This window comes from Microcaecilia unicolor, chromosome 3 (genome assembly GCF_901765095.1).
Source record: "Microcaecilia unicolor chromosome 3, aMicUni1.1, whole genome shotgun sequence".
NCBI classification, from domain to species: Eukaryota; Metazoa; Chordata; class Amphibia; order Gymnophiona; family Siphonopidae; genus Microcaecilia; species Microcaecilia unicolor.
The window spans coordinates 12,907,496-12,934,532 of record NC_044033.1 but is presented as its reverse complement, the minus strand read 5'-3'; the positions used below and the strand labels follow the sequence as shown (position 1 = coordinate 12,934,532).

The following is a 27,037-nucleotide window of genomic DNA, read 5'->3' as shown; positions in this document are numbered from 1 at the left end:
TTACATTCATCATGGACTAAAAAAGATCTAGCATGAACAGGAGGAGACAATATAGTCTAGGCTTATCCGAGTTCAGTCCTCAAGGGCTGCAAGCAGACAGGTTTTCAGGATATCCCCAATGAATATGCATGAGAAAGATACGCATGCCCACTAACCCCCAGTTTCTATATATGGCGCTCAAAATTGTATGTGCAAATTTGGGCACGCACAATTAAAATAATGAGCCATTTAAGAGTTTTAACCTTGATTCGTTTCCTCAACTGGAACAAGTTCTATTGTACTGGACTGCAGGATTAGACTGACTTTTTCCTGAAGTAAGTGGATATGAGCTTGAGGTATCTGTGACCACACTAAAGGTCAATCTGGTGGCAGAGGAAAAATCCATTTTTATAATATTAAGAACCCAGGAATCAGTTGTAATCTGTTCCCACTGCTGAAGAAAGAAGTGTACCTGATCCTCTACAGGGAAGATAGGCTGTATGTTCTGAAGGAACACTGGCTGTGACTATAGAGGAAATCAAGAAGTATAAGGTTGCTTCAGTCGCACAGGCACATCCATTTCACTTGCCCACTTTCTCGCTAACGAGGCTTAGCAAAATGGAACGCTGAGCTTGTTATGGTTGACTGATATAGGGAGAAAAGAGGGAAAAGCATGGCTCATGGAATTCTTTCCAGCCCTCCTGGATGTGTGTGTATATCTGTTTTGTATGTTTATCTGTTTTGTTTGTGCCTGTTTTCATGTGTATGTACATTTATGTTTGTACATGAGTTGCTCATTATTGATAACGATGAGTATAATCCCGCACAAATTTGTTCAAACCTATGGGAGATGAAGTTGGTAATTCAAATGCAGCTGGTGCTGGCAGTCTTCCAGAATTGCACAGCTCTTCCAGGGTGCACAATGCTAAAATCCTGTGCTGTTTTTGTGAAACCACACAGAACAAGATTTTGAGCAACATGCAATCATACTCTGAAATGGCTGCATGGCGTGGGAAGGCTACAGTGCAAGCTACATCTGGATCACCATCACAGAGTTTCACCAAGCAATGGCTGAAGTGAAGGAGGTATGTTAAACAGGCAGAATTCAGGAAGGAAAGGTAGGGAAGACACTTACTAAAGGAGACAAGGAGCTTAAATAAAATGAGGGGGGCTACAGTGGATAATATGGATGGGGAGATGAGCTTGAGGAGACAGGGGATGTGTGAGGGAAAGAATTGGCAATAACAGAGGGTAAGAGAAAATGTATGGAAGGAGAGATTAATTAAACAGGGGATGTATGAAGGAAAGAGAGGACATGTGTAGAAGGGTAGGGAATGGGGTGAATATGGGGAAGGTTACAAGAGCACATCCACCCACTTTCTCTCATTTACAAACTTTCAACCATGTGTATACAGACCCCACATGTAAAGACAGCCCCTGCCTACAACAAATACTTCAACCATGCATTTCACCCACTCCCAGTCAGATGCAGACAAGCATACACAGGGGACACGTCTCGAAATGTTAAAATTAGGTGCCCTGATGATCCACGCTAAGCACAAATTCTATATCAGCAATTACATGCATAATTGTTGTTATGGTATACTAAGTTTAGGCACGAGACTTACCAGCTCAATGGCTGGTGTAAATGTTCATACCTAAGAGATGGTAGTTAGGCGCATAACTGCTAGTATTCTAGAGACCATACGTGTAAGTGCTAGGTATGTCCCTGATCCATCCATGCCCCCCTTGTAGTTGCATGCTATGGGTTTTGTGTGCACAATTTGTAGAATGCCAACTAAGGGCACTAATGCACATAACTGAAAATTAATGATAATTAGTGCCATTTATACTAATTAAAGCCAATTATTGGTTGTTAATGCCAATTGGCAGCTAATTATTAAATTATGTGCATGCGAGTTTATACAGTTAGGATGCAGTCCCCTGTGGTAACACTCCACCTACTCAGACATACCAAACCCATTTTCTTAGCCTCACAACACACTCCATTCACTCATTCCATGACCTCAAACACATCATACCTAGAAGTCACTCAAAAGGCCTACATTTATGTGCCACTTGCATGCATAAATGTATAGAATACCAGAACTTTTTGTTGGTAAGTGTACACTTATATACATAAATGGCAGCAAAGTGACAAACAGGCTTATTTTCGAAAGTGATCGCCGGCTATTTCCCGACATAAATCGGGAGATGGCCGGCGATCTCTCAAAAGAGGTGAAATCGGTATAATCGAAAGCGGCTTTTTTGACAGCATCGCCGCTTTCCCGTCACCTCGCCGGCGAAAGTTCAAGGGGGCATATCGGCAGCGTAGAGAAGGCGGGACATGGGCGTGGCTACCAGATGGTCGGCTTTCGCGGATAATGAAAAAAAAAGGCAGCGTTAAGCAGTAATTTGCCGAGTTTACTTGGTCCTTTTATTTTCACAACCAAGCTTCAAAAAGGTGCCCCAACTGACCAGATGACCACCAGAGGGAATGGGGGATGACCTCCCCGTAGTCCCCCAGTGGTCACCAACCCCCTACCACACTAAAAAAAATACAAATCAAAAACTTTTTTTACCAGCCTGTATGCCAGCCTCAAATGTCATACCCAGCTCCATGACAGCAGTATGCAAGTCCCTGGAGCAGTTTTTACTGGGTGTAGTGCACTTCAGGCAGGCAGACCCACATCCATCCCCCCCCTACTTGTTACACTTGTGGTAGTAAATGTTAAGCCCTCCAACCCCCCCCCCCCAAACCCACTGTACCCACATGTAGGTGCCCCCCTTCACCCATAAGGGCTATGGTAATGGTGTAGAGTTGTGGGGAGTGGGTTTGGGGGGGATTTGGGGGGCTCAGCACCCAAGGTAAGGGAGCTATGCACCTGGAAGCTTTTTTTGTATTTTTTAAACATTTTTAGAAGTGCCCCCTAGGGTGCCCGGTTGGTGTCCTGGCATGTCAGGGGAACCAGTGCACTACAAATGCTGGCTCCTCCCATGACCAAATGCCTTGGATTTCGCCGGGTTTGAGATGGCCGGCATTTTTTTCCATTATCGCTGGAAAACAAAACTGGCGATCTCAAACCCAGCGAACTCTGGCATTTGGCTGGGCTAAACCGTATTATTGGGAAAAAAAGATGGCCGGCCATCTTTTTCGATAATACGGTTCCGGCCAGCTGTTGCGTCACCACCAAAATAGATTGCCAGTCTGGAAGTTTACCTCAGAACAGAAGAGGCAGGAGTCAGGACCGGCACAGGAAACAGCAACGGCAAGCAGAAAGCCGCAGTCACGCGCCTCTGCCTTGGTTGTTTATTAGTGCGGACCCGGCGAGGTGCAACGGGAGGGATTGTGCTGCATGGCAGGTGGATGAAAGGGGAGAGAGGGAGAAAGAAACAGGCACCGGGTCGGGTCTTGCTGTTGCTGGACTGGAGGCATCTGCAGCTGCGGTGGGTGGATGAAAGGGGAGAGAGCAACAGGGCAAGGATGGGAGAGGCAGTGGGTCTGGGGAAGGATGCGATTGGGACTGGGAAGGCTTTTATTCAGGGCCGGACTCATGATGGACTCAATTAATCTGGGATTGGGCCCTGCCTCACCACTGATCACCACCACCTTCAGCCCAAAGCCTCTCAGCAGGTAAAACAAATGTGTCATTCTGGGATTTTGGGTGAGGGTGGGCTCTTTGCTGCAGTGCCGGGGGATGCGGAGGTATGTTGGTGGGTTTCTGCGCAGGGATGGGCTCAGTGCCCAGGTTAGTGGAGGGAGGGGGAGATTGGAAAGAGTAGGGGAGATGCCAGACTATGGGGGGGGGGGACAGGTAGACGGTAGTACAGGGCTGAAGCTAGGCTACAGGGAGGGGTGGGGGGAGCTAGGGTAGAGCTGATGTCTAGCTGCGGGATAGATGTTGGGGAAGGGAAGGATAGGGCTAATGCTGGGCTATGGGGATGGATGAGGGTTAAAAAAGAAGGGAAGGGTAGGGCAGGGAAGGGAAGGGCTGATGCTGGGCTACAGGACAGTTTGTAATTTTTGGTCCTCTATTCTGTAATTCATGAGGGTTGGTATGTGTTCTACATGTGACCAAGGTGAGAGAATCTGCTGGCATGTGGTTTGTGTGGTATTATGAGTCTGATTTGTCTAAATTTTCCAATGGAATCCACATTCCTGCTATGTATATTCACCACTGTCTATAAAAGTACTGTTGTTGGAATTTGTGTTCAGAATTAGTGTTAAGAAGCTTCTTTGCAGGCTTTAGTGTTACTTCACAAAGCACCTGGCAGTGAAAGAATTTTGTATTGCTATTATTGAGGTGCCACCAGAATTTGAAGCGAATGCTACATACCTGTAGAAGGTATTCTCCGAGGACAGCAGGCTGATTGTTCTCACTGATGGGTGACATCCACGGCAGCCCCTCCAATCGGAATCTTCCTAGCAAAGTCCTTTGCTAGCCCTCGCGCACCCGCGCGCACCGCGCATGCGCGGCCGTCTTCCCGCCCGAAACCGGCTCGAGCCGGCCAGTCTCGTATTGTAGCAAAAGAGAAACAAGGGAAGACTCAACTCCAAAGGGGAGGCGGGCGGGTTTGTGAGAACAATCAGCCTGCTGTCCTCGGAGAATACCTTCTACAGGTATGTAGCATTCGCTTTCTCCGAGGACAAGCAGGCTGCTTGTTCTCACTGATGGGGTATCCCTAGCCCCCAGGCTCACTCAAAACAACAACCATGGTCAATTGGGCCTCGCAACGGCGAGGACATAACTGAGATTGACCTAAAAAATTTACCAACTAACTGAGAGTGCAGCCTGGAACAGAACAAACAGGGCCCTCGGGGGGTGGAGTTGGATCCTAAAGCCCAAACAGGTTCTGAAGAACTGACTGCCCGAACCGACTGTCGCGTCGGGTATCCTGCTGCAGACAGTAATGAGATGTGAATGTGTGGACAGATGACCACGTCGCAGCTTTGCAAATTTCTTCAATGGAGGCTGACTTCAAGTGGGCTACCGACGCAGCCATGGCTCTAACATTATGAGCCGTGACATGACCCTCAAGAGCCAGCCCAGCCTGGGCGTAAGTGAAGGAAATGCAATCTGCTAGCCAATTGGATATGGTGCGTTTCCCTACAGCCACTCCCCTCCTATTGGGATCAAAAGAAACAAACAATTGGGCGGACTGTCTGTTGGGCTGTGTCCGCTCCAGATAGAAGGCCAATGCTCTCTTGCAGTCCAATGTGTGCAGCTGACGTTCAGCAGGGCAGGAATGAGGACGGGGAAAGAATGTTGGCAAGACAATTGACTGGTTCAGATGGAACTCCGACACGACCTTTGGCAAGAACTTAGGGTGAGTGCGGAGGACTACTCTGTTATGATGAAATTTGGTGTAAGGGGCCTGGGCTACCAGGGCCTGAAGCTCACTGACTCTACAAGCTGAAGTAACTGCCACCAAGAAAATGACCTTCCAGGTCAAGTACTTCAGATGGCATGAATTCAGTGGCTCAAAAGGAGGTTTCATCAGCTGGGTGAGAACGACATTGAGATCCCATGACACTGTAGGAGGCTTGACAGGGGGCTTTGACAAAAGCAAACCTCTCATGAAGCGAACAACTAAAGGCTGTCCCGAGATCAGCTTACCTTCCACATGGTAATGGTATGCACTGATTGCACTAAGGTGAACCCTTACAGAGTTGGTCTTGAGGCCAGACTCAGACAAGTGCAGAAGGTATTCAAGCAGGGTCTGTGTAGGACAAGAGCGAGGATCTAGGGCCTTGCTATCACACCAGACGGCAAACCTCCTCCATAGAAAGAAGTAACTCCTCTTAGTGGAATCTTTCCTGGAAGCAAGCAAGATGCGGGAGACACCCTCTGGCAGACCCAAAGAGGCAAAGTCTACGCTCTCAACATCCAGGCCGTGAGAGCCAGGGACCGGAGGCTGGGATGCAGAAGCGCCCCTTCGTCCTGCGTGATGAGGGTCGGAAAACACTCCAATCTCCACGGTTCTTCGGAGGATAACTCCAGAAGAAGAGGGAACCAGATCTGACGCGGCCAAAAAGGAGCAATCAGAATCATGGTGCCTCGGTCTTGCTTGAGTTTCAACAAAGTCTTCCCCACCAGAGGGATGGGAGGATAAGCATACAGGAGGCCCTCCCCCCAATCCAGGAGGAAGGCATCCGATGCCAGTCTGCCGGGGGCCTGAAGCCTGGAACAGAACTGAGGGACTTTGTGGTTTGCTCAAGATGCGAAGAGATCCACCAAGGGGGTGCCCCACGCTTGGAAGATCTGGCGCACCACTCGGGAGTTGAGCGACCACTCGTGAGGTTGCATAATCCTGCTCAGTCTGTCGGCCAGACTGTTGTTTACGCCTGCCAGATATGTGGCTTGGAGCACCATGCCGTGACGGCGAGCCCAGAGCCACATGCTGACGGCTTCCTGACACAGGGGGCGAGATCCGGTGCCCCCCTGCTTGTTGACATAGTACATGGCAACCTGGTTGTCTGTCTGAATTTGGATAATTTGGTGGGACAGCCGATCTCTGAAAGCCTTCAGAGCGTTCCAGATCGCTCGCAACTCCAGAAGATTGATCTGTAGATCGCGTTCTTGGAGGGACCAGCTTCCTTGGGTGTAGAGCCCATCGACATGAGCTCCCCATCCCAGGAGAGACGCATCCGTGGTCAGCACTTTTTGTGGCTGAGGAATTTGGAAAGGACGTCCCAGAGTCAAATTGGACCAAATCGTCCACCAATATAGGGATTCGAGAAAACTCGTGGACAGGTGGATCACGTCTTCTAGATCCCCAGCAGCCTGAAACCACTGGGAAGCTAGGGTCCATTGAGCAGATCTCATGTGAAGGCGGGCCATGGGAGTCACATGAACTGTGGAGGCCATGTGGCCCAGCAATCTCAACATCTGCCGAGCTGTGATCTGCTGGGACGCTCGCACCCGCGAGACGAGGGACAACAAGTTGTTGGCTCTCGCCTCTGGGAGGTAGGCGCGAGCCGTCCGAGAATCCAGCAGAGCTCCTATGAATTCGAGTCTCTGCGCTGGGAGAAGATGGGACTTTGGGTAATTTATCACAAACCCCAGTAGCTCCAGGAGGCGAATAGTCATCTGCATGGACTGCAGGGCTCCTGCCTCGGATGTGTTCTTCACCAGCCAATCGTCGAGATATGGGAACACATGCACCCCCAGCCTGCGAAGTGCTGCTGCTACTACAGCTAGGCACTTTGTGAACACCCTGGGCGCAGAGGCGAGCCCAAAGGGTAGCACACAGTACTGGAAGTGGCGTGTGCCCAACTGAAATCGCAGATACTGTCTGTGAGCTGGCAGTATCGGGATGTGTGTGTAGGCATCCTTCAAGTCCAGAGAGCATAGCCAATCGTTTTGCTGAATCATGGGGAGAAGGGTGCCCAGGGAAAGCATCCTGAACTTTTCTTTTACGAGATATTTGTTCAGGGCCCTTAGGTCTAGGATGGGACGCATCCCCCCTGTTTTCTTTTCCACAAGGAAGTACCTGGAATAGAATCCCAGCCCTTCTTGCCCGGATGGCACGGGCTCGACCGCATTGGCGCTGAGAAGGGCGGAGAGTTCCTCTGCAAGTACCTGCTTGTGCTGGAAGCTGTAAGACTGAGCTCCCGGTGGACAATTTGGAGGTTTTGAGGCCAAATTGAGAGTGTATCCTTGCCGGACTATTTGCAGAACCCACTGATCGGAGGTTATGAGAGGCCACCTTTGGTGAAAAGCTTTCAACCTCCCCCCGACCGGCAGGTCGCCCGGCACTGACACTTGGATGTCGGCTATGCTCTGCTGGAGCCAGTCAAAAGCTTGCCCCTTGCTTTTGCTGGGGAGCCGCGGGGCCTTGCTGAGGCGCACGCTGCTGACGAGAGCGAGCGCGCTGGGGCTTAGCCTGGGCCGCAGGCTGTCGAGAAGGAGGGTTGTACCTACGCTTGCCAGAAAAGTAGGGAACAGTCCTCCTTCCCCCAAAAAATCTTCTACCTGTAGAGGTAGATGCTGAAGGCTGCCGGCGGGAGAACTTGTCGAATGCAGTATCCCGCTGGTGGAGATGCTCTACCACCTGCTCGACTTTCTCTCCAAAAATATTGTCCGCACGGCAAGGCGAGTCCGCAATACGCTGCTGGAGTCTATTTTCCAGGTCGGAGGCACGCAGCCATGAGAGCCTGCGCATCACCACACCTTGAGCAGCGGCCCTGGACGCAACATCAAAGGTGTCATACACCCCTCTGGCCAGGAATTTTCTGCACGCCTTCAGCTGCCTGACCACCTCCTGAAAAGGCTTGGCTTGCTCAGGGGGGAGAGCATCAACCAAGCCCGCCAACTGCCGCACATTGTTCCGCATGTGTATGCTCGTGTAGAGCTGGTAAGACTGGATTTTGGCCACGAGCATAGAGGAATGGTAGGCCTTCCTCCCAAAGGAGTCTAAGGTTCTAGAGTCTTTGCCCGGGGGCGCCGAAGCATGCTCCATAGAACTCTTAGCCTTCTTTAGGGCCAGATCCACAACTCCAGAGTCGTGAGGCAACTGAGTGCGCATCAGCTCTGGGTCCCCATGGATCCGGTACTGGGACTCGATCTTCTTGGGGATGTGGGGATTACTTAGTGGCTTGGTCCAGTTCGCAAGCAATGTCTTTTTCAGGACATGGTGCAAGGGAACAGTGGACGCTTCCTTAGGTGGAGAAGGATAGTCCAGGAGCTCAAACATTTCAGCCCTGGGCTCGTCCTCCACAACCACCGGGAAGGGGATGGCCGTAGACATCTCCCGGACAAAGGAAGCAAAAGACAGACTCTCGGGAGGAGAAAGCTGTCTTTCAGGAGAGGGAGTGGGATCAGAAGGAAGACCCTCAGACTCCTCGTCAGAGAAATATCTGGGGTCTTCTTCTTCTTCCCACGAGGCCTCACCCTCGGTGTCAGACACAAGTTCACGGACCTGTGTCTGCAACCTCGCCCGGCTCGACTCCGTGGAGCCACGTCCACGATAGGGGCGTCGAGAGGTAGACTCCCTCGCCCGCATCGGCGAAGCTCCCTCCGCCGACGTAGTCGGGGAGCCCTCCTGGGAGGTGGCCGCACGCGGTACCGACGTCGGGGACCTCACCCCGGGCGATGGGGCAGCCGGCGCCACGCTCGACGGTACCGGAGGCGCAAGCACCGCCGGTACCGGAGGGGTAGGGCGCAACAGCTCTCCCAGAATCTCTGGGAGAACGGCCCGGAGGCTCTCGTTCAGAGCGGCTGCAGAGAAAGGCAGGGAGGTCGATGCAGGCGTCGACGTCAGAACCTGTTCCGGGCGTGGAGGCTGTTCCGGGCTGTCCAGAGTGGAGCGCATCGACACCTCCTGAACAGAGGGTGAGCGGTCCTCTCGGTGCCGATGCCTGCTGGGTGCCGACTCCCTCGGCGAGCCAGAGCTCTCGGTGCCGACGCGGGGAGGAGACCGGTGTCGATGCTTCTTCGACTTCTTCCGAAGCATGTCACCGGAGCTCCCCGGCACCGACGAGGAGGACGTAGAATCCATCCGTCGCTTCCTCAGGGCCGAGGTCGAAGCAGGTCGATCCCGGGGGGGCTGTACCGCAGGAGCCCTCAGGGTAGGGGGAGACCCACCCGAAGGCTCACCGCCACCAGCAGGGGAATGGACAGCCCTCACCTGCACTCCACCCGATGCACCACCGTCCGACGACATCAGGAGACGAGGTCCCGGTACCACCGACGTCGATGCAGCTATCCGATGTCTCGGCGCCGATGCAGAGGGCCGATGCCTCGATGCACTCGATGCACTGGCGGCCAAGGATGAAGGTCTGGACGCTGATGACGTCGATGCACACGATGACCCCGGTGCCGATGCCGACGAAGAGCCCGAGAACAAAACGTTCCAATGGGCCAATCTCGCTACCTGAGTCCGCCTTTGTAACAGGGGACACAGACTACAGTTCTGAGGACGGTGCTCGGCCCCCAGACACTGAAGACACGAAGAGTGCCTATCAGTGAGCGAGATTACCCGGGCGCACTGGGTGCACTTCTTGAAGCCGCTGGAAGGCTTCGATGTCATGGGCGGAAAAATCACGCCGGCGAAGTCAAAATCCAAAATGACGAATTTGGAGCACCAAAACTTTAAGGGAGAAAAATCTCGACCAAGGCCGAAAAGAGGCCTACCCCGACGACGAAAGAAAACTTACCGGGGCAAAAACTGGAAACACGGGAAGGGGCAAACGAAACCCAAGGGGGTTTCCGGAGCACTTCCCGAACAAATTTAGAACTTTTCCGAAGAAAAAAACACGTTGATTTTAAAACGGACGCGCGAGGTCGACTCTCCGGGGCTCGACACGACAAAACACAGCCGTACCGAGTGCGGACGAAAGAAGACTGGCCGGCTCGAGCCGGTTTCGGGCGGGAAGATTCCGATTGGAGGGGCTGCCGTGGACGTCACCCATCAGTGAGAACAAGCAGCCTGCTTGTCCTTGGAGAAATATATTTTTCCTACGTAATTATATTGTAGGATCCTACCATGTGGGTTGAGAGGTTTGCCGTTGTAGTAGACATACGTATGATCAATTTTAAGATAATGGGATAATGTAATTATATTTAAAAATATCAATTTTTCCATTAAGTATGTATGTGGTTATATTGATGCAGGGCAGCTGATGGGCAGACTACTTAGAAATCCATCATCAAGTGAATTCTAAGGCATTATTTTGTAGAATCCCAAGAGACACTACTCATACATACATACATAGTGCATGCCCACCCATATTAGCTCTGGGCCCACCCAAAATCTCAGGTCTGGCTATGCCACTGCATCCAAGTCCAGCATTTCTCCTCTCATAAGTACATCAGTAATGCCACACTGGGAAAAGAACAAGGGTCCATCGAGCCCAGCATCCTGTCCACGACAGCAGCCAATCCAGGCCAAGGGCACCTGGCAAGCTTCCCAAACGTACAAACATTCTATACATGTTATTCCTGGAATTGTGGATTTTTCCCAAGTCCATTTAATAAAGTTTATGGACTTGTCCTTTAGAAAACCATCTAACCCCTTTTTAAACTCTGCCAAGCTAACCACCTTCACCACGTTCTCCGGCAACAAATTCCAGAGTTTAATTATACATTGGGTGAAGAAATATTTTCTCCGATTTGTTTAAAATTTACTACACTGTAGTTTCATCGCATGCCACCTAGTCCTAGTATTTTTGGAAAGCGTGAACATACGCTTCACATTCACCTGTTCCACTCCACTCATTATTTTATATACCTCTATCATGTCTCCCCTCAGCCGTCTCTTCTCCAAACTGAAAAGCCCTAGCCTCCTTAGTCTTTCTTCATAGGGAAGTCGTCCCATCCCCGCTATCATTTTAGTCACCCTTCGCTGCACCTTTTCTAATTCTACTATATCTTTCTTGAGATGCGGCGATCAGAATTCAACACAATACTCAAGGCGCGGTCGCACCATGGAGCGATACAACAGCATTATAACATCCTCACACCTGTTTTCCATACCTTTCCTAATAATACCCAACATTCTATTCGCTTTCCTAGCCGCAGCAGCACACTGAGCAGAAGGTTTCAGTGTATTATCGATGACAACACCCAGATCCCTTTCTTGGTCCGTAACTCCTAATGTGGAATCTTGCATGACATAGCTATAATTCGGGTTCTTTTTTCCCACATGCATCACCTTGCACTTGCTCACATTAAACGTCATCTGCCATTTAGACGCCCAGTCTCCCAGTCTCGTAAGGTCCTTCTGTACTTTATCCTGTTGCGAGTTAACAACTTTGAATAACTTTGTGTCATCAGCAAATTTAATTACCTCGCTAGTTACTCCCATCTCTAAATCATTTATAAATATATTAAAAAGCAGCGGTCCTAGCACAGACCACTGAGGAACCCCACTAACTACTCTTCTCCATTGTGAATATTGCCCATTTAACCCCACTCTCTGTTTCCTATCCTTCAACCAGTTTTTAATCCACAATAGGACTTTTCCTCCTATCCCATGACCCTCCAATTTCCTCTGTAGCCTTTCATGAAGTACCTTGTCAAACGCCTTTTGAAAATCCAGATACACAATATCAACCGGCTCCCCTTTGTCCACATGTTTGTTTACTCCTTCAAAGAATTGAAGTAAATTGGTCAGGCAAGATTTCCCCACACAAAACCTGTGCTGACTTCGTCTCAGTAATCCATGTCCTTGGATGTGCTCTGTAATTTTGTTTTTGATAATAGCCTCTACCATTTTCCCACACACATACACATGTCTGAGGCGGTGACTAGACTTGGTGACTCCCCCTTGATAAAGTCTATACGAAATGGGGTCCTGTCGGGGTCTAAGAGTGCACCAATTAGCCTAAGATAAGTGGTGTGGTTTTTTTGATAATGTTTAGAGCGTTATATTGATCAGCAGCTATGAATTAAAGATGTAAATGGGATGGTGGAGGTAGAGTCTATGATTAAATGATGAACACGAGTAAGATATCACCTATTGAGTGAAAAAACATTCTCGTGTCGAATATATGAGACTCCATCTCACTACTCAATAATTATCTAGCCTCCACGGGCATCGTCTTTGTATTCGTATAGTTCGTGTATTTTTTGTTTGGAATATTTCAAGGATAAGCAGCATAAAATCTGTTTTACTGTTCTGGGATCCTGCCAGATACATGTGACCTGGATTGGTCACTGCTGGAAACAGAATACTGGGCTTGATGGACCTTCGGTCTGTCCCACTATGGCAACACATATTCTTATGTAAAATTATAGATCTGCTCAAGGCTCTTGTATTGGCTTTAAATTTAAATATTAGAAACCAGCTGAAGTAAAAGGAAACAGTGGGGGGGGGGGGGGAGAGAGGGCGGAGGGAACTCTGACTCCTGAGGCCTGCATACTGAAGTGCACCCAATAATTTCCTCAGGCACGTGGACCAAGCCAGTTGGAAAGACTGGTGGTTAAGCCTAGCCACTCTGAAAGAAGCGCTGCTACTGGCTTGAACACTTGGCATCTAAGCTAAGCTCCCTTGGAGCAAGGCAAGAAAGGAAGTCATCCTTCCTTGAGATATGTATACATACTCCTTTCTGCTTCTGCTAATCACTAGTGTAGCCTGAAACAAATGCTGCAGAGTTCTGATGTCTTGAAGTGAGAAAACAACTTCCCATCCAATTATTTAAACTCTTTTAGGGGAAGTAAGAGAACAGCAGTGAATAAGGAAGAAGAATGGAGGGGAGAAGAAGAACTCAGACTCTTTTATCATCCCTGTTCCAGATCAAATTAAATGGTATTTTTACTAAGGTGCACTAACAGGTTTAGTGCATGTTAATGATTAGTGCACACTAAATAATATGATACCTATAGGAATATAATAGGCATCTTATCATTTAGCGCACACTAATCATTAGCGTGCGCTGAATCCATTAGTGCACCTTAGTAAAGGATCTCAAAATTTGCTATATGTTTTCTTTTTCTTTCTTTTCCTTTTTTTTTTTTTTTTTTGGAGCTTAAAACTTCAAGTGAGGTACTCCTCTGCTCAACTGACATCCAGTTCTTCAACTGGGTCAGGAACTGCTTCAGAGACCAGTTCAGGAGCTGCAAGATCCATCCATCACTGTAGGCAGGAGCCAGAGAAATACAAAGCATCTAAAGCTGCATGGTGCTCTTACTGGGCAAAGCATACAGGACAACTTTTTTCATCTGTCTCCATCTGCTGGTTGATGGATACATCCACAAGTTCTGGACTAGTGAGGATGCCATGGAATAGCAGTTCATTAAAAACTGCTAGATCATGGAATCGATTATTTTGAGGCAAGGAAGCAAATATGTTGCTATTAGTCATGTTTTACCATTTGTACCAAAACTAATTTGCATCCCTACTCACAAGTATAAGCAGCTGTTTTGATATTTATATATGTAAGTAGTGGATTTTGTAAAGCAGCATGCCCAAAAAGATCCAATTAAGGAACCCAACTCCAAAACTAAACCTTTTGGCACTGAACTCCAGAGAGGTAACCAAATCCCAAGTTCAAGCTAGCTAGGGGTTATGAATAACTCAAAAGATGTAAATGCCAATCACCGTTCCCTCTAAGCTGAGCAGGAGTCCTCCACTCACAGCCATGCCAGTAAGGGGTTCTGTTTCACTATCACATGTTCAATAGTGAGGGACAGGCAACCTCTGCAGGAATCCAGGGAACTTGCCTGTCTTTATAGATTTAAAACACAATATTTAAGCATCCCCCCCCCCCAATCCATTGGCAGCAATTAAGTTGGAGGATTTCTGCTCAGCTTAGAGAGAACAGTGATGCCAACGTAGAAAATTTCTATGGTATACATGTATTGTCTTTATAAAATATAACTACTATAGGAGAATACAAACTCTATAGAAAATATACCAACCTAACAAGAGGAGTTTGATTAATATATATGAAGTTAGTTTGGAGGTGTCCCTTTAAATTGGTGGAAAAAAATTCTTTCACCCCATATGTAATATATATCTAACAAATGGAACCTCAAACCTCCTAACAAGGAACAATACCAGAGTATTACCAATCCCTTGTATAAACAGGAGTAGGTTAATATCATAGGTTCCTATTTAAGGAAGAAAAAGAGAAAAAAAAACCCCAACACAAAAAACTCATGCTACATGAGAAAACCGTATGGGATAAAAAATTCTCTTTCCCTCTTAAAAAATATATATAAATTATAAATTAAACGGACACCAAAAAACCAAACTACCCAAAACTGACCCCAGCCAGAAAAAAGACTACCTAAAGAAGCCCCCCCTGGGAGGAGAAAAGCCTGAAGTTCAATTAAAGATAACATAAAGCCTCAGATAAATATTTAAAAAAACCTTCTCTATCCTACCAAAATATACAGCAAACCGGGTTTACTTAACTTAATCCAGGCGTAACAGCTTCAGGAAAATTTCGATCAAAAATCCCCCCCAAAGGACTCCGGAGCCTGCACCATCTTTGGGATCCATACGACTGAGCTTTAGTTTTCAGTGTAAATTTGGCTTTATTTTTCCAGATGGATGTGAAGCGCCCTTCCTGAAGCAGCCACGAGGTTGGCGAAACAAGGCGCTCTTGTTGAAGGGTCGGCGGTTTTTTCGCCGTTGCAGAAGTTCTGTAAGGCTCCGGAGTCCTTTGGGGGGGATTTTTGATCGAAATTTTCCTGAAGCTGTTACGCCTGGATTAAGTTAAGTAAACCCGGTTTGCTGTATATTTTGGCTTTATAAAATATGAAATGCACACATACTCTGAAGGACCACTCTAACCGAGCCCAAAACACATCCCCTTAAAATTTCTGTGTGTGGCCAACTTCAAGCATAAATAAGTGTCTTTTCTAAAACCACTACTTATATGTATATGTCAATCTATAGATGTATATGGCATCTAACCCTTCTAAAATCACTTTCATAATTACCATATAAGTACATAAAGCCTTTTCTTCTTTAAAGTAAAATGAAAAGTTCATGCCAAAATGCACAATGTATTTAAATCAAATTTTAAAATGAATACATACCTTTTTTAAAAGTTGATTAAAATTATTCATAGCTGTATCTACATCTTTAAAGAAGTTGTCTAATGTCAGAGATGACCAAGTTAATATGGTAAGCCCTTGCCTCAATACAGACTCCACCTGAAGAAATCATAAATATAGCAATGTCTGAGTATACATAACAAGAGCCAAAGAGTTACATTTTATTTAACATTTCTAAGTTAGGAGTTTTCTGATACCTCATCTATTCTTAGCAGCACAATGATGCATAACTCTTATGGCATTGGAGGAACCAGTGCTAATCCACGGCAGTATTCAAGCCACTGGGCTCTAAGGACTTCAAACGGTGGATCCAGCACTGCTCACTCTGTAAAAGGCTGCAATTTCTATCTCCGTCTCTTCTAAATGGCAGTATATGATCCAATACACAGACCCGAAACTCTTCAAAACCATGTGCTGCCAATATACAATGACTTAAAAGAGGTAACTTTGATATACAGGAATGATGCTCATTCAAACGGATGTATAAAGGTCCCATTGTCTTGCCCACATATACTTTAGCGAATGCTACATACCTGTAGAAGGTATTCTCCGAGGACAGCAGGCTGATTGTTCTCACTGATGGGTGAAGTCCATGGCAGCCCCTCCAATCGGAAACTTCACTAGCAAAGTCCTTTGCTAGCCCTCGCGCGCCCGCGCGTACCGCGCATGCGCGGCCGTCTTCCCGCCCGAAACCGGCTCGAGCCGGCCAGTCCAGTATGTAGCAAGACAATACACTTCAAGGGAAGACACAACTCCAAAGGGGAGGCGGGCGGGTTGGTGAGAACAATCAGCCTGCTGTCCTCGGAGAATACCTTCTACAGGTATGTAGCATTCGCTTTCTCCGAGGACAAGCAGGCTGCTTGTTCTCACTGATGGGGTATCCCTAGCCCCCAGGCTCACTCAAAACAACAACCATGGTCAATTGGGCCTCGCAACGGCGAGGACATAACTGAGATTGACCTAAAAATTTACCAACTAACTGAGAGTGCAGCCTGGAACAGAACAAACAGGGCCCTCGGGGGGTGGAGTTGGATCCTAAAGCCCAAACAGGTTCTGAAGAACTGACTGCCCGAACCGACTGTCGCGTCGGGTATCCTGCTGCAGGCAGTAATGAGATATGAATGTGTGGACAGATGACCACGTCGCAGCTTTGCAAATTTCTTCAATGGAGGCTGACTTCAAGTGGGCTACCGACGCAGCCATGGCTCTAACATTATGAGCCGTGACATGACCCTCAAGAGCCAGCCCCGCCTGGGCGTAAGTGAAGGAAATGCAATCTGCTAGCCAATTGGATATGGTGCGTTTCCCTACAGCCACTCCCCTCCTATTGGGATCAAAAGAAACAAACAATTGGGCGGACTGTCTGTGGGGCTGTGTCCGCTCCAGGTAGAAGGCCAATGCTCTCTTGCAGTCCAATGTGTGCAGCTGACGTTCAGCAGGGCAGGAATGAGGACGGGGAAAGAATGTTGGCAAGACAATTGACTGGTTCAGATGGAACTCCGACACGACCTTTGGCAGAAACTTAGGGTGAGTGCGGAGGACTACTCTGTTGTGATGAAATTTGGTGTAAGGGGCCTGGGCTACCAGGGCCTGAAGCTCACTGACTCTACGAGCCGAAGTAACTGCCACCAAGAAAATGACCTTCCAGGTCAAGTACTTCGGATGGCAGGAATTCAGTGGCTCGAAAGGAGGTTTCATCAGCTGGGTGAGAACGACATTGAGATCCCATGACACTGTAGGAGGCTTGACAGGGGCTTTTGACAAAAGCAAACCTCTCATGAAGCGAACAACTAAAGGCTGTCCTGAGATCGGCTTACCTTCCACTTGGTAATGGTATGCACTGATTGCACTAAGGTGAACCCTTACGGAGTTGGTCTTCAGACCAGACTCAGACAAGTGCAGAAGGTATTCAAGCAGGGTCTGTGTAGGACAAGAGCGAGGATCTAGGGCCTTGCTGTCACACCAGACGGCAAACCTCCTCCAATGAAAGAAGTAACTTCTCTTAGTGGAGTCTTTCCTGGAAGCAAGCAAGATGCGGGAGACACCCTCTGGCAGACCCAAAGAGGCAAAGTCTACGCCCTCAACATCCAGGCCGTGAGAGCCAGGGACTGGAGGTTGGGATGCAGAAGAGCCCCTTCGTCCTGCGTGATGAGGGTCGGAAAACACTCCAATCTCCACGGTTCTTCGGAGGATAACTCCAGAAGAAGAGGGAACCAGATCTGACGCGGCCAAAAGGGAGCAATCAGAATCATGGTGCCTCGGTCTTGCTTGAGTTTCAACAAAGTCTTCCCCACCAGAGGTATGGGAGGATAAGCATACTGCAGACCTTCCCCCCAATCCAGGAGGAAGGCATCCGACGCCAGTCTGCCGTGGGCCTGAAGCCTGGAACAGAACTGAGGGACCTTGTGGTTCACTTGAGATGCGAAGAGATCCACCAGGGGGGTGCCCCACGCCTGGAAGATCTGTCGCACCACACGGGAATTGAGCGACCACTCGTGAGGTTGCATAATCCTGCTCAACCTGTCGGCCAGACTGTTGTTTACGCCTGCCAGATATGTGGCTTGGAGCACCATGCCTTGACGGCGAGCCCAGAGCCACATGCTGACGGCTTCCTGACACAGGGGGCGAGATCCGGTGCACCCTGCTTGTTGACATAGTACATGGCAACCTGATTGTCTGTCTGAATTTGGATAATTTGGTGGGACAGCCGATCTCTGAAAGCCTTCAGAGCGTTCCAGATCGCTCGCAACTCCAGAAGATTGATCTGTAGATCGCTTTCTTGGAGGGACCACCTTCCTTGGGTGTGAAGCCCATCGACATGAGCTCCCCATCCCAGGAGAGACGCATCCGTGGTCAGCACTTTTTGTGGCTGAGGAATTTGGAAGGGACGTCCCAGAGTCAAATTGGAGCAAATCGTCCACCAATACAGGGATTCGAGAAAACTCGTGGACAGGTGGATCACGTCCTCTAGACCCCCAGCAGCCTGATACCACTGGGAGGCTAGGGTCCATTGAGCAGATCTCATGTGAAGGCGGGCCATGGGAGTCACATGAACTGTGGAGGCCATGTGGCCCAGCAATCTCAACATCTGCCGAGCTGTGATCTGCTGGGACGCTCGCACCCGCGAGACGAGGGACAACAAGTTGTTGGCCCTCGCCTCTGGGAGATAGGCGCGAGCCGTCCGAGAATCCAGCAGGGCTCCGATGAATTCGAGTTTCTGCACTGGGAGAAGATGGGACTTTGGGTAATTTATCACAAACCCCAGTAGCTCCAGGAGGCGAATAGTCATCTGCATGGACTGCAGGGCTCCTGCCTCGGATGTGTTCTTCACCAGCCAATCGTCGAGATATGGGAACACGTGCACCCCCAGCCTGCGAAGCGCCGCTGCTACCACAGCTAGGCACTTTGTGAACACCCTGGGCGCAGAGGCGAGCCCAAAGGGTAGCACACAGTACTGGAAGTGGCGTGTGCCCAGCTGAAATCGCAGATACTGTCTGTGAGCTGGCAGTATCGGGATGTGTGTGTAGGCATCCTTCAAGTCCAGGGAGCATAGCCAATCGTTTTGCTGAATCATGGGGAGAAGGGTGCCCAGGGAAAGCATCCTGAACTTTTCTTTTACGAGATATTTGTTCAGGGCCCTTAGGTCTAGGATGGGACGCATCCCCCCTGTTTTCTTTTCCACAAGGAAGTACCTGGAATAGAATCCCAGCCCTTCTTGCCCGGATGGCACGGGCTCGACCGCATTGGCGCTGAGAAGGGCGGAGAGTTCCTCTGCAAGTACCTGCTTGTGCTGGAAGCTGTAGGACTGAGCTCCCGGTGGACAATTTGGAGGTTTTGAGGCCAAATTGAGGGTGTATCCTTGCCGGACTATTTGGAGAACCCACTGATCGGAGGTTATGAGAGGCCACCTTTGGTGAAAAGCTTTCAACCTCCCTCCGACAGGCAGGTCGCCCGGCACTGACACTTGGATGTCGGCTATGCTCTGCTGGAGCCAGTCAAAAGCTCGCCCCTTGCTTTTGCTGGGGAGCCGCGGGGCCTTGCTGAGTCGCACGCTGCTGACGAGAGCGAGCGCGCTGGGGCTTAGCCTGGGCCGCAGGCTGTCGGGAAGGAGGATTGTACCTACGCTTGCCAGAAGTATAGGGAACAGTCTTCCTTCCCCCGAAAAATCGTCTACCTGTAGAGGTAGAAGCTGAAGGCTGCCGGCGGGCGAACTTGTCGAATGCGGTGTCCCGCTGGTGGAGAGACTCTACCACCTGTTCGACTTTTTCGCCAAAAATGTTATCCGCACGGCAAGGCGAGTCCGCAATCCGCTGCTGGAGTCTATTCTCCAGGTCGGCGGCACGCAGCCATGAGAGCCTGCGCATCACCACACCTTGAGCAGCGGCCCTGGACGCAACATCAAAAGTGTCATAAACTCCTCTGGCCAGGAATTTTCTGCACGCCTTCAGCTGCCTGACCACCTCCTGAAAAGGCTTGGCTTGCTCAGGGGGAAGAGCATCAACCAAGCCCGCCAACTGCCGCACATTGTTCCGCATGTGTATGCTCGTGTAGAGCTGGTAAGACTGGATCTTGGACACGAGCATAGAGGAATGGTAGGCCTTCCTCCCAAAGGAGTCTAAGGTTCTAGCGTCCTTGCCCGGGGGCGCCGAAGCATGTTCCCTAGAACTCTTAGCCTTCTTTAGGGCCAAATCCACAACTCCAGAGTCATGAGGCAACTAAGTGCGCATCAGCTCTGGGTCCCCATGGATCCGGTACTGGGACTCGATCTTCTTGGGAATGTGGGGATTAGTTAATGGCTTGGTCCAGTTCGCAAGCAATGTCTTCTTCAGGACATGGTGCAAGGGAACAGTGGACGCTTCCTTAGGTGGAGAAGGATAGTCCAGGAGCTCAAACATTTCAGCCCTGGGCTCGTCCTCCACAACCACCGGGAAGGGGATGGCCGTAGACATCTCCCGGACAAAGGAGGCAAAAGACAGACTCTCGGGAGGAGAAAGCTGTCTCTCAGGAGAGGGAGTGGGATCAGACGGAAGACCCTCAGACTCCTCGTCAGAGAAATATCTGGGATCTTCCTCTTCCTCCCACGAGGCCTCACCCTCGGTGTCAGACACAAGTTCACGGACCTGTGTCTGCAACCTCGCCCTGCTCGACTCCGTGGAACCCCGTCCACGATGGGGGCGTCGAGAGGTAGACTCCCTCGCCCGCATCGGCGAAGCTCCCTCCGCCGACGTAGTCGGGGAGCCTTCCTGGGAGGTGGCCGCGGTCGGTACCGCACGCGGTACCGACGTCGGGGACCTCAACCTGGGCGATGGGCCAGCCGGCGCCACGCTCGACGGTACCGGAGGCGCAAGCACCGCCGGTACCGGAGGGGTAGGGCGCAACAGCTCTCCCAGAATCTCTGGGAGAACGGCCCGGAGGCTCTCGTTTAGAGTGGCTGCAGAGAAAGGCTGAGAGGTCGATGCAGGCGTCGACGTCAGTACCTGTTCCGGGCGTGGAGGCTGTTCCGGGCTGTCCAGAGCGGAGCGCATCGACACCTCCTGAACAGAGGGTGAGCGGTCCTCTCGGTGCCGATGCCTGCTGGGTGCCGAATCCCTCGGCGACCCAGAGCTCTCGGTGCCGACACGGGGAGGAGACCGGTGTCGATGCTTCTTCGATTTCTTCCGAAGTATGTCACCGGAGCTCCCCGGCACCGACGAGGAGGACGTCGAATCCATCCGTCGCTTCCTCGGGGCCGAGACTGAAGAAGGTCGATCTCGGGGGGGCTGTACCGCAGGAGCCCTCAGGGTAGGAGGAGACCCACCCGAGGGCTCACCGCCACCAGCAGGGGAATGGACAGCCCTCACCTGCACTCCACCCGATGCACCACCGTCCGACGACATCAGCAGACGAGGTCCTGGTACCACCGACGTCGATGCAGCTATCCGATGTCTCGGCGCCGATGCAGAGGCCCGATGCCTCGATGCACTCGATGCAGGGGCGGCCGAGGAAGATGGTCTGGACGCTGACGACGTCGATGCACTCGAAGATCCCGGTGCCGATGCCGACGAAGAGCCCGAGAACAACACGTTCCACTGGGCTAGTCTCGCTACCTGAGTCCGCCTTTGAAGCAGGGAACACAGACTGCAGTTCTGAGGGCGGTGCTCGGCCCCCAGACACTGAAGACACGACGAGTGTCGATCAGTGAGCGAGATAACCCGGGCGCACTGGGTGCACTTCTTGAAGCCGCTGGAAGGCTTCGATGTCATGGGCGGAAAAATCACGCCGGCGAAATCAAAAGCCGAAATGGCGAAATTTGAAGCACCAAAATTTAGAGGGAGAAAAAATCTCGACCGAGGCCGAAAAGAGGCCTACCCCGACGACGAAAGAAAACTTACCGGGGCAAAAAGCTGGAAGTAAGGGGAGGATTTACACGAAACCCGGCGGGGGGTTTCCGGAGCACTTCCCGACTAAGACAAAGCTTTCCCGAAGGAAAAAAACACGCTCAAAACAAATTGGACGCGCGAGGTCGACTTTCCGGGGCTCGACACGGCGAAAACACGACCGTACCGAGTGCGGACAAAAGAAGACTGGCCGGCTCGAGCCGGTTTCGGGCGGGAAGACGGCCGCGCATGCGCGGTGCGCGCGGGCTAGCAAAGGACTTTGCTAGTGAAGTTTCCGATTGGAGGGGCTGCCGTGGACGTCACCCATCAGTGAGAACAAGCAGCCTGCTTGTCCTCGGAGAAGTAGCATTTACATCAAAAAATGTAAAGAACACAATCCGTTCTACAATTGGTAGCAAATTTTAACACATAATTCTTACCGTCTATGGGATTCACATATTCAGATTGAATAGATATACTAGTGTTTCAACTCATCTAAACAAACTGCACTGGCTTCCCATAGCAGAAGACTCAGGTTCAAAGCTGATTATTTAGTTTTTCAAATCTTACAGAGCTTCAACTCTGAACTGCTGACTAAGACTGCTTCGCTATATCTGGTCCAGTCTAACTGAGTGAAACAACAACTGATGCTAGCATCACCATTTCAAAAGACAATTCAAAATCAGAAGATGTTCATCTTTCTATTCCCTGTACTTGGAATCAAAATATGGAACTTTCTACCTATTCCCATCAGAACAGAAAACAGCTACCTCAACTGCTGGAAGAGGCTACAAACCTTTCTTTTCCCAAAGACTGCTTCATAAAAATCCATCATGACTTCTTCTTCCTAGTATCATCCATTATCCTTTATTTTAATGTTTTTAGTCTCGTGCATTACACCAATGGTTTCTAATATTTCTCATATCTCACACTAACACTATCTGCTTTTGTCACACCTAGAATGTAAACCGCACTGAACCCTGGAAAGGGGACATTAGCGGTATACAAGAATAAATTTGAATTTATTATTCCCAGGATGTTCAAATCATACTCTAGAGGATAGGTTATATTGTCAAGTAGAGGTTTTGGAAGTTATTGGGTGGTACGGATTTATTAATATTAAGAATGAAGAAGTGTTGAGCCAAGGCAGATGCATATGGTAGGCCAGCCAGTGGAACGAAATGGGCCATCTTCGAGAATCAGTCAATAACTACCGAGATGGTGGTGAATCCTCGAGAATCGGGAAGATTGGACAGGAAATCCATGGCAATATTGGTCCATGGGATCGTGGGTACGGGGAGAGTTTGAATTATACCCCGAGAAGGATTATGGCAAGCACAATCAGGGCAGGAAGTCACAAAATTGTGCACATCTCACCTCATCTGGGGCCACAAGTAAGTTTGTGAAATAAGTTTCAGAGTCTGTTGTACTCCTGGATGTCAAGCCAGCTTAGAGTAATGCCCCCTAAGAACAGCATCTCTAAGTCACTTAGGCACCACAGTCTTGCCCAGGGTATGGGTAGACATGTGGAGGCCAAGATTTTGGCTGGGTTCAGGAGAGGTTGCCAATCAGGACGTTCATCTGTGAGCTCGAAGGATCGAAAGAGGGCATCTGTACACTGGTTCTTCTCAGCTGGGCAAAAGGCCACTTTGAAATCAAAATGAGAAGAGGAACGAGCAAGCCTGACAGAGATTGAGCTGTTGGGCCTCAAGAAGGTATAGAAGATTTTTGTGGTCTACGGTCACAATAAAGGTGTATTTGGCTCCTTCTAAGAGAAGACGCCACTCAACTAAAGCCAACTTGATAGCTAACAGCTCCTGGTCTCCAATAGTGTAGTTCCTCAGTGCCAGTGAGAAATTCTTGGAGAAGTATGCACATGGTAACAGTTTACCCCTTGAATCAGGCTGAGATAGGATGGCCCCAGCCCCGATGGATGATGCATGAACCTCCACCATAAAAGTCTTCTCAGGATCTGGGTGCTGCAGCACTGGAGCAGAGGTAAAAGCCTGCTTCAGTTGGTCAAAGGTGAGTATTGCCTCCTCAGGCCAGTCCTGGGTATTTGCCTACTTCTGAGTAAAGGCAGTAAGGGGTGCATTGACTTCATATCCCGACAGGGAAGCCCTGTTTCGCCGATGGACGGCTGTGTCAGGGGAAAGTTTTTAATAACAACCTCCAAGAGATAAGCTCACCTCGTGTGCTTCCATAGGCATCAAAAAAATTGAAATGGCGGCCTATGGAAGCACACGAGACCTGAATATGCCTCAAAAGAGGCAGAGGTTCTTTAAAGAACTACAACAGCTAAGGCCGCACATGGTTCTCTTGCAAGAGACGCACCTTCGCCGTATGCATGAAAGACTTATTTCCCACTCTAGTTACCCACAGGCGTTATTTTGCCTCCTCTGCTGAGGGCTCCAAGAATATGGTTACATATACATATCATTTATATTCATATGTGAAATGACATGATGGTATGTACTTTGCCAATATACATGTACAGGAGTGAAGATTGGGCAGAGTTCACAAGCACACATATAGATTACAAAATATACTAATCTATACATGTACATAACTACCCTAGGTGTGGACATTTAACCAGGTCAACAGCAAGGTAGATGCAATTTCTGCCACTAAACGCTAGTATTTTGTAAAGATACATAGGCCTATATGTCTTATAAAATAGTGTCTGTGGCGGCACCTACACACCCTCTTAAACCAGGTGCTGGCTTATGCGCACAACTCCTGCTTGGGCTTATCCAAATTTTGATAATTTGCCCTATATGGTTTATCTGAGTATTCTTAACACGATCAAAATGTAGTTTATCAGTGTATAGGAATTAAGTAAGTTTGGTAGCATCTGCACTATTTGTGCTTTACTTACTATACCACTCTTGCTTATTTTACATATCTGTTTTCTACCAACCTTTCGAAGTTTGCCAGCCATCAAATTCACAAATACTGGAGGAATTGTTTTACAAATATCTTCGTATGCATAAAGAAGATTCTGTTAATAATAAAAATATTAAAATGTTACAATATATATTGTGCACCCATTGGCAAAACTTTTAAAATCTAAAAGATTTTATGTAACATCTTTTTCATATCAAACCACATACTGCTGGAATGCCCTTTCTCTTAGGGTTAGGTCCAAGCCTATTTATTTAAAAAAATTATTGAGTAATTATTTTTGCTAGTATTTATTTTATCTGTGTATGTAAGTTCACTAGATATGGCTAGTTCTCTTGATTGTAATCTATGCTGAGCCATTTTTCGGTTTGTATTGTACTGTATATTGTATTGTGTTCACCCTAACTAGGAACCTCTGGTGTTAAACTATGCCTGGAAATCTTTAAATGCGGTAGAGGGAGTATTTCTGGGCTCTCAAACACAAAAATGCAACAAGGATACAAGTTATGACTTTTGAACTGAGCTGAATATTCAACAGTGGTTTTCATTGGGTGATGGCATGTGTCTTAGAACCCTTGCTTTCACTGTTTTGCAAAGGCCAGTGTTCAACGTTTCTTATGCTAAAACTAAGTAGAAAAACCTCATACTGCTACTTATTTCTATAACACTAGTAGATATATGAATAATTCTATATATATGCGTAAGAAAAAATCTTCCTACTTTACAGAGCTTAAGTACATTCAAGGCACACAGACAAGACAATTAAGCTTCAGGAAATGTATTTATTATGGGACACATAATTAAAATCAGTAAGAGTATGTTTAGAGTAAGCCAGGATGTAAGATTTAAAGTAGCCTCAATAATGTACTTTTGACAGGACTTTAGCATTGCAAACCAGTCAGGGCTGTACCGAATATTCATATTCGATTCGATTCAGCCCCAAATACTGACTTTGTCCGAATACTGACTTAAATTCTAATACGAATACTCCAGGGCTCTACTATGCTAAATCCTACTGAAATAAACATTTGGTCTCTGATTTCACATTGCTTCTTTTATTATTTGTTATGTTAAAGCTCAATGCCCATTATTCATATTCGGTATTCATATTTGGCCAAATAGTATCTTTCATTATTCGTACTCAGCCAAATACTAAAATATGCTATTTGATACAGCTCTAATTACCAATCCATGATAGCTACTCTAACCATAAGCTTGGAATCAAGAGAAAGCCAGGCTGATAGTTGAATTAAAGAAGGAGGTGCTCAAACTACAATGAAGTAGATGAGGAAGAAACATTTATTTATTTATTGCACTTGTATCCCACATTTCCCACCTATTTGCAGCCTCAATGTGGCTTACAAAGACCTGTTATAGCATCGCCATATCAGGTTAAAGAATACAATTGGTGTTGCAAAGAAGTCAAGGAAGATAAGAGGGTTTGGTCAAGCAGTGAAAAGATCTATTCTGAATAAGTTGGGTAGGTGTTGTGTTATAGTTAGTTAAGGGATCTTGTGGTAGGCTTTGTTAAAGAGGTAAGTCTTCAGGGATTTGCGGAAGCTCATTAATAAATTGATTGTTCTCAGTTGAGTTGGAAGTGAATTCCACAGTTGCGTGCTCATGTAAGAAAAGCTAGTCGCGTGTGTTGATTTGTATTTTAGTCCTTTACAGCTGGGGAAGTGTAGGTTAAGAAAGGTGCGGGAGGATCTCTTAGCATTTCTGGGTGGTAGGTCCACAAGATTCAGCATGTAGGTCGGGGCATCTCCATAAATGATTTTTTTTTTGTTTCAACAATTTTTATTGATGACAGCCATGGTAACAAACAATCTTAGATTTTATGCGACAGTTATAACAATTAGATCCCATCACATTTCTCTGTACACATCTATCATCATCATTTTAGATAATCCATTCTATCTTAAACCCCCAAAATCCCCCCATCCCCCTGTTAATAGACCTTCGGGCATCAGAACGACCTAGATGCTAAGGATACCCAGGGTTTGGATTCTGATAGCCCCCCCACCCCCGGATCTAATTATTTGCCAGTCCTTTGATGCCCCAATACCAAAGAAGCTCCGCCCACAGCTCCCAAAGTCTGAGCACTCCCCTGAGCCAGCCTCACCAGTGCCAGCTAAGAACTACTACCCTCAAGGTTAACCATTAATCCCCTGTCCTCTTCCCTCCCTTCCCCTCCAGACTCCAACTTCATATGGATAACAGAACACCGTACAGAATACATGGAGATGACCAAGAGTTACAAGACAGTTCACAGTATAGAACTTGTTCGAG

The 27,037-nt window shown here is 48.4% G+C and overlaps 1 protein-coding gene across 1 annotated transcript in view; it reads right to left on the bottom strand.

The window, feature by feature from the left end:
- The window catches only part of DNAH8 (dynein axonemal heavy chain 8), a 1,267,128-nt gene that overhangs the window by 898,591 nt on the left and 341,500 nt on the right, over positions 1-27,037 (bottom strand). The window contains 2 exon segments of the mRNA XM_030199255.1: positions 15,471-15,587; positions 24,765-24,845. Coding sequence (XP_030055115.1) covers positions 15,471-15,587; positions 24,765-24,845 — 198 coding nt within the window.